Source organism: Danio aesculapii, chromosome 6 (assembly GCF_903798145.1).
Source record: "Danio aesculapii chromosome 6, fDanAes4.1, whole genome shotgun sequence".
NCBI lineage: Eukaryota > Metazoa > Chordata > Actinopteri > Cypriniformes > Danionidae > Danio > Danio aesculapii.
Genome location: NC_079440.1, coordinates 55840493 through 55854920, shown reverse-complemented (window position 1 = coordinate 55854920; position 14428 = coordinate 55840493). Strand labels below are relative to the sequence as shown.

The window sequence follows — 14428 nt, the reverse complement described above, 5'->3', positions numbered from 1 at the left end:
AAATGATATCATGTCTGTAAAATAGTCGAAAATTACAAATTTACAGTTCATACATTCAGTCACTGTTATCCTGTTCCTTGCTTTGTTGGTTCAATTCTCTAAGTGTGAAAAATAAGAGTTGTTTGGTGAATATTGTGAACCTAAGAGGAAACACAACAGGGAGAAAACAGATGACCATGGCTCAGTTATACCATAGACAAGTTTTGAGTAAAGCTCAGAGTATTCTGTCAGATGATTCCCATCCTATGCACCACGAGTTTTATCTTCTCCTTTCTGATATTCGATACAGAACTCCTATTAGTAAAACAAATCGGTTTAAATTTTTACTCATCCCCTCATGTATAATGTGCTTTTGTGTATTATGTGTGACATGCCTGTATGCTGCAACCAAATTGCCTTCGGGAAATGAATAAAGACTGACTGACTGACTGACTGACTGACTGAAAATGTACTGGCAGTTTATTACAAGGGTTTTGTAGCGTAATATACAACACCAACTCAGCCTATATATCACTTAAAACTATTAAAAATGTTAATAAGAGCCTCTTTTTCAAACTTTTCCAAGGTTAGATATTGTTAGGAGAAAGAGCAAGGTCCCATAATGCAATTCAAAAGCATAAATAAACAGGGTAAAATAAAAACACAAATCACAAAATACACAAAACTGCTAATTTACTGATTTGTTTACAGTAGTTTAGGGCGATAAATTTACATTTTGAGGTAGGCTACAGCCTATACTTCACACCGCTTATTTTTATCGACTTTCCTGTGTCTGTCAAAATGTTGGAGCTAAATTTATCTTTAATAACCTTGGGCTCAACCTCAGTCCGGTTTTCTCTGTGGGTCAGCTCATATCAGGCCTGCCAAAAACGTGTATTGCAGGAGGCCTCGGGACTCCATACCTCACATGTCATCGTCATGTGAAATCCAAGCTGCCAGAATTTACAGCCCCTTCAGGACCCCAAAGAGGAGCTGCTGTTTGCAATGGCTGATCAAAAGCTTGTCACATTATCCTGTTAAGACGGTTCCTGTAAATGTGGCGCTAATTGAACCATCCGTCTGGAAGATGTTTTTTTGTTATAAGATGCCCCTTTTGCTTTCCAAGGCTTCATTTATTTATTCTAAAATGCAATGAAAACAGTAATATTATGAAATATAAGTAGAATTTAGGGTTGAGGGTTATTCAGGGTATCCGCAGGGTCTTAAAGTCTTAAAAGGTCTTAAATTTCAATAACAAATAGGCCTTAAAGTCTTAAATCCACTGAAATATTGTGTTGTAGGTCTTAAATCATTTAAAACATGTCTTAATTTTCCTGTTCATGTAAACCTACTCAATCAGGCTAGCACCCATCCAGTCACCAAAAATCCATCTCTATAAAAGTTTCAACAAAAGTGTATTTATTAACTATATTTACCAATATGGTTTAATTATCTTCCATGAAATAACATTTGTTTTTAATATTTTTTTAATGTTTTAACTCGGTCATTAGAAAAAATTCTTAGCCTTTAGCCTTGTGTAAACATGACATTTAATTCATAGTGGTCTTAAAAGTCTTAAATTTGACCTGATGAACCCTGTAGAAACCCTGTTCTGGGAAAAAAAGCTCACTGAGACTGCATTTATTTGCTCTGTAATACAATAGGTACAGTAATATTGTACAATATTATATATTAATCTATTTTAATCATGAAAACATAAGTGGTGTTGTTATGTTTAAATGTCTGTCAACTGTAATATTACAAACGTCTTTACTATCACTTTTTTATTTTTCCATTACATGAATCCTTAATAATAATAATAATAATAATAATAAATAAAAATCTTACTACCTCTAACATTTGAAGATTGTATTATTAAAACAACATTAGTCGAACTAATTGGCTTAAATTCAAATAAAGTGATGTTTTTATAAACTAATTTTGAGAGGATGATTGTCTCTCCTTTATCTAAGTTTTTAAAGAATCCCCACTACCCCCCAGCCCCCAGCCACCCCATCTCCCCCTTTTTTTTTACCAGGGGAGCTCTTGAGAAACTACCTAATCTTGCATCTCCTTGCATGATAATTGACCAGACGGGTGCCCTGGGCTCAATTATCTCCAAGTTCGGGGTTCTGTCCTGGGACAGCATGCCAAACCTGCTAATAGTATCAAGTAATATCTAAGTGGGAACTCCTTGAAATGATTTTCATTGCACTTAGGGACTTAAAGATTAATGACATTAGAGTGCAATTTCAGATCTGCATTAGAGCAATTCCATACAAATGTCAAACATAATGTGAATAAAATTAAGTTTTCATTAAAATAGCAAAACCCTTTCTAAGTTGTTTGTGTAGGCTTGTATTTTACAGTACTGTAAAATACTCAAAAATGTCTCTGTCAGTGTTTTCAAACTATTATATTTGATTTACCAAAGTCACACAAGTGCCAATTTCACATCGGTCACATTCATAATGAAGCCTTTTCATCATAAATGCAAAAATATCAAATAAAATCAATCATGTTTGTTCTACAGTAGGCAACTCTTATCCTTTTGATTAGTATTGTTTCTTTTGGGTTGTGCAGTTTAATTCACAGAATTTCTACAAAGTATGTTGTATACTATAAACTCGCTAACTTTTTTTGGTCACATCCATAATGCCTGTTTATTTTCCTCATTTAAAATATAAAACATACTCACTGGACACTTTATTAGGTACTCCTGTCCAACTGCTTGTTAAGTCAAATTTCTAATCACTGGTTCGAGCTGATAGAAAGGCAACAGTAACTCAAATAACCACTTGATACAACCAAGGTCTGCAGAAGATTATCTCTGAACGCACAACACGTCCAAACTTGAGTCGGATGAGCTACAGTAGCAGAAGACCACACTGAGTGCCACTCCTGTCAGCTAAGAACAGGAAACTGAGGCTACAATTCACACAGCCTCACCAAAATTGGGCAATAGAAGATTGGAGAAATGTTGCCTGGTCTGATGATTCTCGATTTCTGCTGCAATATTCGGATGGTAGGGTCAGAATTTGGTGTCAACAACATGAAAGCATGGATCCATCCTGCCTTGTATCAACGGTTCAGGCTGGTGGTGGTGGTGTAATGGTGTGGGGGTTATTTTCTTGGCACACTTTGAGCTCATTATTACCAATTGAGCATCGTGTCAACGCCACAGCCCACCTGAGTATTGTTGCTGACCGTGTACATCCATTTATGACCACAGTGTACCCATCTTCTGATGGCTACTTCCAGCAGGATAACACGCCATGTCGTAAATCATCTCAGACTGGTTTCTTGAACATGACAATGAGTTCACTGTACTCTAATGGTCTCCACAGTCACCAGATCTTAGTCCAATAGAGCACCTTTGGAATGTGGTGGAACGGGAGATTCACATTATGAATGTGCAACTGAAAATTCTGCCTTAACTGTGTGATGCTATCATGTCAATATGGACCAAAATCACTGAGCAATATTTCCAGTAGCTTGTTGAATCTATGCTACAAAGGATTAAGGCAGTTCTGAAGGCAAAAGGGGGTCCATCCCGGTACTAGTAAGGTGAACCTAATAGAGTGGCCAGTGAGTGTATATTTACACATTGATATTTTTCTGACCCCATAACTCTATGGTTAGCAGTTTTAGAAAATATAAACAGATGTTTTAATCTTATGTTAAAATATACTTTAGGTTTTTACTTCAGATGTCACATCCATAACACTGCAATTCCTCATCAGTCTCATTTGTAAATAGACTAGACTCAAGACTTTCCTCAATTATCAGACTTTAAATAAACACACACTTCACGAGAGCGTCTGGTTTCCCTTGCAGACGGTTGTTGCCACGAACCATTTGTGTTAAATATATCATGACAACTGGGCGTCTCAATGGCCCTACTGTTTTACACATTCTCCTGCTGCTCTCAGCATTCGGTGGTCTAGAAACCTCAATCATACAATAAACAGTGCCACAGTTAATGTCATCGAGCCTCCATCTTTCTAAGGAACGTGAAAGACTCTTCGCTGAAGAGTGAGAACATCTGCTGGCCTAAAATTACACCTGATGGGCCACGGCTCATTGTTGTCTTTGAAAACCGACGACTTAATAGCTCGCATAAATGGAGATTTGGTCTCATGGGAGACTGGGCCAGTGCCAGTCACTAAATCCATGCTGAATTTTTAGTTGACGTTTCTTTAGGTGGGTGCACTTTTATTTTAGAGCACAGCAGAATCTGGCTAACTTTGTGCAGTGAAAGAATGGTTTGATGGTGATAATGAAATTTTAATTTCCATCAGACTTAGGGTACAGTGACATGCACTTAGAATACACATATACTGAAAAAAAGGATTGATTAGATTTACTAAATTATTTTAAGGTAAGCGGTTACAAACAATTTATATGGGTTAAATTTAAACAAACTAATTAAGTTGAACTTTACTACATTTAATAGATTTGATTAAATTCAGACTAAATAAATCATTTTTCAAGTTCATTCATTCATTCATTTTCCTTCGGCTTGGTCCCTAATTTATCAAGGGTCACCACAGTGGAATAAACCGCCAACTATTCCTTCAAATATTTTACGCAGCAGATGCCCTTCCAGCCACCACCCAGCACTGGTAAACACCCATAAACACACACACTCAAACACTACTCCTCGTTGTTGCTCCCACAACAAAAACAACAAGTGTACATGACGGAAGCACGGTGACCATATTAAATACGACCTTAGCAGAGAATTAAAAGTATTAATTGAACACATTTGTGCCCAGTAATGAGTTTTATTTCTGTATTAGTGATTGCGATCGTGAACAAATCGTTCTTTGTAACTGGATGTTCAAAGAAATAGAAATCGAATCCTAATCGAATCCTTCTGTGACTGAACTAAATTTGAACAACTGCAGCGCAGGTTAACCCGACTCGAGAGCTTAAATGAAAGGATCTGGCGAAACGCAGTTTATTTCATAACAGAAAGTCATAATGGACTTTAAAATAAGTGAATCATGCTTCAGTTGGGTTGCAAAACTTAATTCTCAGATCATGGTGATGTTTTAACTGACTGAAATTAGGATTGCTGACTACATATTTTTGATATGTTGAGTCTGAACTTGGGAAGATTGTCACAATTGATTCGGTTCTCGTTTAAGAACCGAACTTCGCATCACTACTGTGTATCTAACCTCAGAAGCAGCCTTGCACACATATTGTGCTTAGGGCTGCTGTCTTTTGGGCTGTTGTATTTGAATTTAAGGATGGGTAGATGATAGTCTTCATGTGTCCTCTGAATACATGTTTCAAAAAGTGTATCTTTGGTTGAGTTTTATTAGCCTATACAGTGTTTATTCTGATGATTTTGATTCTTCCACCTAACAAATATCCTTATTTACAAAAAATAAGATAAAACTAATACTGATAGTAATAAAAACTAAACAAAAACTAAGCAATTTCAAAATATAGAAACTAATAAAAACTAGTAAATCTGCCTCTAAAAACTAATTAAAACTAACTGAATTTAAAACAAAGTTAAAAAGAAATAAACACTAAAACTAATGAAAAATCCAAAGCTATTCTAACATTGGTGAGGCAACAGTGCTAACTGCTAACTGAGCCACTGTGCCGGAGTGTATAAGTTGTCAATACAATCACATGTGGATCTTTGGAAATGACAAAAAATGCTGTATTGTGTCGGGAAGTTGCATTTTTGTAGTAAATATGGAGACAATAATTGTATAATTTAAAATATTTGCACTTTTTAAAAACTATTTTCAGGAATTATTATTTATAGTCCACGGAAATGCAGTTGTGTCGTAAATAAAAGTCCATAATGTGTAAAACAATATTAATTTTTAGACGAAGAAGAATGTTAATACCTCATTAAAGGGTTAGTTCACCAAAAATTGACTCAAACTCAAGTGGTTCCAAAACGTTTTGAGTTTCTTTCTTCTGTTGAAAACTAAAGAAATTGTTTTGAAGAATTTTGGAAACAGGGGCGTTGCTAGGGTCAAAAGCGATAAGGGGCTTAGCCCCAAAGAAGTCCCCCCTCCAAAAAAAGTACTTCTAATTCACCCCGCTGAACACCCCTGCTCGCTTCAGAAACAGATGTGACTGACTATACCATAGCTAGATAAATATGTCTAGATATCTATATCATATCTAGAAAGATAGTACAATTTACATTTTCCCGAATAATTTGCATGTATTTACATTGATATGACGCACATATTATTGATTACAGTTATATTATTTCACCAAAACTACACACATTTTATACTGTGAAAACAAATATTAAGCTTCATCAGTAGTTAGAATTATTCAGTTTCGCGAAACAGTTGTATTATTACCTCATCAGCTTCAGCTTCTCAAAATAATGAATAAATGGCGGCAGTGCAGTGGTTGGATTTTTTTTTAACACTTGCCGTGTGATAACAGTCCCACTCTCATCTGCCGGTACAAACAGGTACTGCTGAACAGCTGGATATTTAAATACCAGATACAAAATCTGCGTTAAGTATAATGCGTGTGATGTATGTGGTGATTTTAAGTACCTGGATAAATGTTACACAACCTTTTTTTTAAATGCAAAATATTCCAAAGTTCAGGGGCTTTTGACAATACATCAGGGGCTTAACCCCCCCAAAGGCCCCCCTCGCAATGCCACTGCTTGGAAACTTATTGAACAAATACAAAAAATACAAAAACAAATACCATGGAAGCCAATAATTACCAGTTTCCAACATTCTTCAAAATATCTTCTTTTGTGTTCAACAGAAGTAAGACACTCAAACAGGTTTGAAAGCACTTGAGGAGTGGTCAGTGGTAAATAAATATAATTTTTTTAATGAACTAACCCTTTTTTATTATCTTTTTATTTTCTCAATTAGTTTTACACTTACATCAAATACATGTCAGAGATCATACATGTGGATACACTCACAAATATAAGCACAAATTCTGTACATCCACTTTCTCTTACAGCAATAATTACCTTCCTCTGTTTGCATGTAAACTTGTGTTCAACACAAGAATAAAAAGAAAGAAATAGAAATAAATAAACAATAAGGTAAAGGGGAAAATATATATATATATAGAATTATATGAAATAACCCTTTAATCAGAATCAGAATCAGAAAGAGCTTTATTGCCAGGTATGTTTACACATACGAGGAATTTGTTTTCGTGACAGGGGCTTTAACTCCCTTTTTCGCTAAAAATTAATAAAAGTCTCTTCGTTTACTGTCCTTTGTTTTTAAATATGTGTAGTATCATCTTTTGTGATTCTAGTTAATATTCATGCCATTTAATTTTTAAATACTTTATTTTTGTCAGCAACTGGGTGTTGGACAACTGGCACAAAGAAAGAACTGTGGGATATCGACTGCTTCCACCATGGAACCTGCCAGATCAGAAATGAGTATCCTACCCAATGGGAAAGGCCATGACCTGGGGGAGGAAATGTGTGTGCCGATGAAGACCATGATGGAGGAAGAACAGTAAGCACTTTTGCATCACTGTAATGATTCGGTTTCATCTGCAATCAGTGGTTTTCAGTGCCATGCATCTGTAAGATCCAGTGGTGGAAAGAGTACTGAAAAATCATACTCAAGTAAAAGATATGATTTTTATTAGTAAAGTATGAGTAAAAATGACCCCTTCTAAATGTACACAAGAGTAGTAAGTCACTGTGAAAATGATTCCACCATATGCCCTGCAAATTAAAAATGGTTGTATTTTCTTGTGTGCTTCTAAGTTTAAATTAAATTGTTTGCCATTCGTGTACTATATTTTAAAATGTGAGATTAATTAAATGTGAGAACGCATTACATTAATATGTATATAATATATAATAGAATAACCCGACAGAAGTCTGGTGGATGTGTTTACATGCAGAGTGAAATCTGTATAACCCAAAAATGAACCAAAAGCATCAAAAAGCTAGCTGTGAGTATATTCATTTATTCATTTTCCTTCAGCGTAGTCTCTTATTTATCAGAGGTCGCCACAGCGGAAAGAACCGCCAACTATTCCAGCATATGTTTTGCACAGTGGATGCCCTTCCAGCCACAACCCAGTATTAAGAAACACCCATACACAGTCATACAATTTTGTATTACTGAACCCTTCTCGTGCAAAACGAGGGATAGGGGTAAGAGAAAGTGCTAAGGGGTAGAATTGGGATTGGGCCTTATTGTAGTTTTTCTCACAAATTCTAATACTTCAGTAGGTTCATTAGGACGGCTCAGTGGCACAGTCATACTATGGCCAATTTTGTTTACTCCGTTCACCTGTACAACATATCTTTGGACTGTGGGGGAAACCAGAGCACCCGAGGGAAGCCCACGCCAACACGGGGAGAACATGCAAACACCATACAGAAACGCCAACTGGCCCAGCTGGGACTTGAACCAGCAACCTTCTTGCTGTGAGGCGACAGTGCTAACCACTGTTCTTTTATTCATTTTCCTTTCGGCTTAGTCCCTTTGTTAATCAGGGGTCACCACAGCCGAATGAGCCGCCAACTTATCCAGCATATGTTTTACGCAGCCGATGCCCTTCCAGCCGCAACCCAGCACCGGGAGACACCCATACACTCTCACATTCACACACATACACTACGGCCAATTCAGCTTATTCAATTCATCTATAGCCCATGTCTTTGGATTTGAGCACCCACGCCAACACAGGGAGAGCATGCAAACTCCACACAGAAATGCCAGCTGATCCAGCTGGGGCTCAAACCAGCGACCTTCTTGCTGTGAGGCGACAGTTCTACTCACTGCACCGCCGTGTCACCCCTGTAACTATGTTAATAATAATGTTGACAATCTACGAATGTCCAGCATTTGTTCCACAAACCAAGCTCATTCTTCACTGACAGAATACATGCCATCTGAGCATGTGATTGAAAACGTAACATTCTGTAGTGCATTTATTTATTTTAAAGACCATTTGGGGTTTTCAGTTCATACAGTAGGCAATCATCTTCTCATCCTGCAGTCTAAACAGTCTGTTAGTTGTAGCGTGTAAAGATTTAGCATCTTCTTGGACACTAATTAATGCTTCCACACTGTACATGTTTGCTGCATTTATAATTGTCAGTGTCTTGAGGTTGTTTAGTCTGATGGAATTCTTGTATCTGTGATTTGGTTGCATGGAAATCACGGCACTGGTTATTCTACTAGGCCAAACGCTCACATTTGTGCCAAACTCCAGGAAAGATACATTTCTGGCAGAAGAAATAGATCTTCTTGTGGTTTTCTAACTCCTCTGATCAGGAGTGCTTCAATGTGTGTGACTTTGTCCTAGGATGGTACGTTCTGAATTTGTCTACATTTTACAAAATATGTTGTTCATCATAAAAATTTTCCATCACATATTAATAAAGTTGGCACTAAACACTCTCACATTCACACATACACTACGGCCAAGTTTGTTTACCCAATTCACCTATAGCGCATGTGTTTGGACTGTGGGAGAAACCTGGAGGAAACCCACGCCAACACGGGGAGAGCATGCAAACTCCACACAGAAATGCCAACTGACCCAGCTGTGTCCAGACTTTCTTGTTGTGAGGCGACAGTGTTAGCCACTGAGCCACTGTGGCGTCCTAATGTACTTACTGAAGTTTTAGAATTTGTGAGAAAAACTACAGTAAGGCCCAATCCCTATTCTACCCCTTAGCCCTTTCTCTTACCCCTATCCCTCGTTTTGTACGTGAAGGGTTCAGGGTGTCCCAATTCTCTTTAGCTTGAAGATGCCAGGCTTACGGAAAGGGATTGATAACATTGAAACACTGCAGAGTACAGACTTGCGATCTCATGGATAGTGGTCTTACCAAGTTACCTCGGAAGATCAAACTCGGGAGACCACGAGAACAGAGAACGCTTCGTCTGAGAATTGAGATATTGCTTTCTTCACTGGTTCTTCCTGATGGTCACATGACCTTCACGCGCTTTTAATAGATAATTATTGAAACATTGCAGCATTCATACAACAATTTATTGTTTTCCCCTTTTCACAATATAAACTATGCATAAAAACCTTACAAATATATGCTGCACAATACAAATAAAACTGATTTTATTACAAATTTCAGCAAATAAACACCCTTAATGTGTTTATGCCTCAATTAAGATTTTCATGGTAATGTTTACTTTCACCGCTTCATTTAGAGAAACTCCTGGAGTAAATGGGTTATATCTCTGAACTTTAATAATATATCTATATAAAATGCTGCGCCGGGCAACGCAGTGGCGCAGTAGGTAGTGCTGTCGCCTCACAGCAAGAAAGTCGCTGGTTCGAGCCTCGGCTGGGTCAGTTGGCATTTCTTTGTGTTTGCATGTTCTCCCTGCGTTCGCGTGGGTTTCCTCCTGGTGCTCCTGTTTCCCCAACAGTCCAAAGACATGTGGTACAGGTGAATTGGGTAGGCTAAATTATCTGTAGTGTATGAGTGCGAGTGTGTATGGATGATTCCCAGAGATGGGTTGCGGCTGGAAGGGCATCCGCTGCGTAAAAACGTGCTGGATATGTTGGTGGTATATTCCTCTTTGGCAGCCCCGGATTAATATAAGCCGAAAAGAAAATGAATGAATGAATGAATGAATGAATGAATGAATGATTGAAAATGCTGCGCCTCCCACCTCCAGTCACAATGACTTCTGAGACATCTAGATATCTGGGCGTCCTCGATATCAAGAACACATGCGGGAACTTTCACACTTCTTCCGTTCTTGCAGTCTTGAGTTTTGGAACTGAACTTTAGCAGTTGATGATGACGTTACACCAGAACACGAGGATGAAAGAACGCAGGAGAACGCATATTGAGAAACAGCCAGAGATTTTTCAGGACCACACTCGAAACCAAGGAGTACGAATAGATGTTTTTCTTTCACTGTACAGTATATTTTCACTGGTTTCACTGGAAGTATGGGCAATAAATAATTGCAGTGATATTTGGTTTTTAGTTGTGTCTTTCTCCATTCATTTGTCACGCACACACTAAACTACTATATGTTATGTCAGATACCCTTTGTTCAGCGACGTGCAGTTAGATTTGTGGCTGGTGAGGCACTGACTCTTTCAAAGTCAAAAGTCAGATTTACAAGCAACCAATTGTGTTTTATATATCATAACAAGCATTTTTTTTTGCAGTCAGTCAGTGCAAAACATAAAACAACAGACTCCTATTGAACTTTACTGCGTAGAAGAGCAACCACTGAACAGAAATAACGTGAGCTCACGCGTGCCCTCATCAGTGCAGCAGAGCTACTGCCTGCCACACCTCATGTCTTTTCAGTGCGGCTTTATGTCAGAGTCTAACACTAAATAAGTGATAGATATACGTAAAGTACATTACCTATTATATGGAAAGTGAGGACATATATATATATATATATATATATATATATATATATATATATATATATATATATATATATATATATATATATATATATATATATATATATATATATATAATAAAAATGTCTAGAATGTATAAAAACATTTTAATAAAGCATTAAATTGGTCGCATACACTGAGTGAGCAAAAGGGGTGGGCTCAAGCCAGTTTGCAAGGGATTGCGCAATCTGACGTGAAGCACAGCTCGGGCTGTAATTAAACAGGAAATACGCTAATCATAAAAATGATTTAAGTCATTTGAATCATACAGAAATAGCACAGATCGGTGGACAAATATTTAATTTATCATTAGTATACATCTCATGATGGCAGGTGAGGATGATGGCCTTCCCTGAGCGGACGTCCCTGCCTTAGTTTACTATTAGCATCTGAAAGGACGTAACACCAGCTGCAACGGCAACATAGCTGCACATGGAAGTAAAGAGAGGCACAAATTTGTATTTTTTTTTGTCATTATTACCAATTTTTACAACAAACAAGCACATGTTTTAATATATTCATAACCGCGTATGTGTTTTACTGTCATGCTTTAAAAAAATCGCTAAAATAAAAACCGCTAAATTTTGCTAGCTATAGTAATAACTCCTGTATAGCAGTCCCACAACATTCTGACACTCAACGACACTCGAATACCCTGTGAGAAAAGTCTGGTTTACAGTGACTGCTATAATGTTAGTGTTGTTTTCGTGTGTTAACATAGATGACCATGGTGTAAATGCTCAGTACAGTTACGAGCGTAATGCCATGTTATATCATCATGATAACATGATATTGTTGCCTTCAGTGATTTGCTGAAGATAAATCCCAAAAAATAACGCAACTGGAATAACTACAGCAGTCGCGATCATCAATCTCATATGAAGAGATCGCGATGACATATTATGAAGTGTGCAAGTGCTGTAGTGCTGTCCCATTTCTTAGGGGAAAACTTTTAAGCCCTTCCCATTCACACTCTGTTTTAAGGGGAAGGTGCAGGGGTACAAAAATAGAATTGGGATTGGGCTTAATTTGAGTATTTGTAATTCATTACTTTACACCACTGGTGAAATCAAGTGCATGTGTGCATTTCTAAATGAAAGTGTTTGCTTTCTGCATGGAGAATGAGGCCACTTTAAACAGTGGTTTTGCTTCATTGGTTTTATCATCGTTGTGTTTTCTCTGCTTTCATCAGAACTGCAACCCATTACAACGTTTCATTTGTGTCATGAGCTTCCCTTCTGAAGTCTATCAATGCAAACTTTCATTTTTAAATCACTTTTATCATCTGGCATGGTGTGTTCACTTGTCTAAGTGCATGTTTTGCCCTCTTTTCTTGCTTTTTCCTGCTCGGTGATGGATCCTCAATCTCTGTCAACCCTCAGAAATGGTACCCATCACGACAGGTATGTCAATAACCCCCCAAAAATGATGTTACTTACTAAGGAAGTTGGAAGTAGTTCATTAAGGCAACTTGCGAGATCATTATCGATTAAATGTCTGCTGTCGTCCGTTCAACAGATTTGAAGATCCTGACAGCACTCTTGCGGAGAACATTGAGTTCCTGCCCAACAGCGAGAGCAAGAAGCCACGTTTCACAGATGTAAGTGTAACGTTATAAGTAACAGAAGTAAATAATGAAATATGAACACCGAAATGAAATGATATACAGTTGAAGTTAAAATTATTCACCCTCCTGTGAATATTTCACAAATGATGTTTCACAGGGGAAGGAATTTTTCACAGTATTTCCTATAATATTTTTTCTTCTGGAGAAAGTCTTTTGTTTTGTTTTGGACGGAATATAAGCTTTTCAATTTTTTAAAACCTTTTTAAGGTCAATATTACTAGCCTCCGTAGGGGCCGATGACATCAAACGCTCTTTTTGCATTGAGGGGCTCATCTTTTCAATGATTTACTAATGGCCAGAAGTGTTTTGCGTGCTTCTTATGCGCCCTGCACGCCTTGAGCTTTTTTAACCGCCTGCTGTGCCTCGCGTTTTTGCCGTTGTGTGCTCACACTTTTTCCGCTCGGAGTTGACTTTTTTCAAATGGATTACGTCACTTGCATCTTTTTCACTTTCCAATCAATTAAATGCGAAGGTGGGGTTTCCACTGATGTGACAGCAGTGTTTGTGTTGTCAAGTTAGTGTCTTTGTTGTTAACTCAACTATAAGATTACAAAAAAAACTTAATTAAATATGTATTTTCTTTATTTCAGCAAGTTGCCAAGGAAATATTTCTATTTAATTCTGAAATGTTTAGTCTACATTAAAACTAAAATAACAAAGTTCTAAAATGTATATAGACATATATTACACAAATGATAAAAATGACAATGAACAACAAAATTGCTCAAACTTAAATATTTAAAAAAATATATATTTTAAATCAATAATTAAAAAAAAATATATTATTTTATATTGTTATTATTATGTTATTTATAAAATAAACAATTTCCCTCATATTTAATTTTACCAAATTTTTATTTAAATAAAAAATGTTGACTTCTACTTAACCTTTTAAAGCTGTAAAACAACATTACTTCACTGTAAAAAAAAAAAAAAATAAATAAATTAGCAATATTATTAGCTTCTTTAGGGGCCGATCACCCCAAATAATCCACTAATGGGCAATCTGCGTACCTCGCGTTACGTCGCTTGCGTCTTTTTTTATTCTCCAATCAAGTGAAAGCAGAGGTGGGGTTTCCGGTGAGACGGCAGCAGTGTTTGTGTTGATAAGACGACTATGGAGACTTTTGAAGATTGAGGAGAGACTAGTTGCTGTTTTGAGTTATCCAGTACTGTATGACTTCAATAATATTGAATATCACAATATTATTAAATATTAAAATTATAACGATATCAAGAGCAACACTCAAGCACACAATATGCAGCTGATTCAGTCGTTGTCTAGCGACATAAAAAGCACACCGCACTGCTTTTTTTCTTGTTAACAAAGAGTGGTGCCTTGCGTTTTTAGAACAGTAAAGTGCGTTCGGTTTGATCGGCTCCTAAATCGGTCAAAAGATGCGCCTCTCAACGCAAAAA

The 14428-nt window shown here is 37.0% G+C and overlaps 1 protein-coding gene across 2 annotated transcripts in view; it reads left to right on the top strand.

Annotated features, from left to right (window-relative positions):
* The window catches only part of slc38a3b (solute carrier family 38 member 3b), an 88251-nt gene that overhangs the window by 22798 nt on the left and 51025 nt on the right, over positions 1–14428 (top strand). Inside the window, exons 2-4 of one of the 2 annotated variants that reach the window (XM_056460562.1) lie at positions 7312–7475; positions 12765–12785; positions 12901–12982. In XM_056460562.1, coding sequence (XP_056316537.1) covers positions 7372–7475; positions 12765–12785; positions 12901–12982 — 207 coding nt within the window. In that variant the 5' untranslated portion in view covers positions 7312–7371. The remainder of the gene's footprint in view (positions 1–7311; positions 7476–12764; positions 12786–12900; positions 12983–14428) is intronic. The other variant, XM_056460563.1, reaches the window with a different exon arrangement.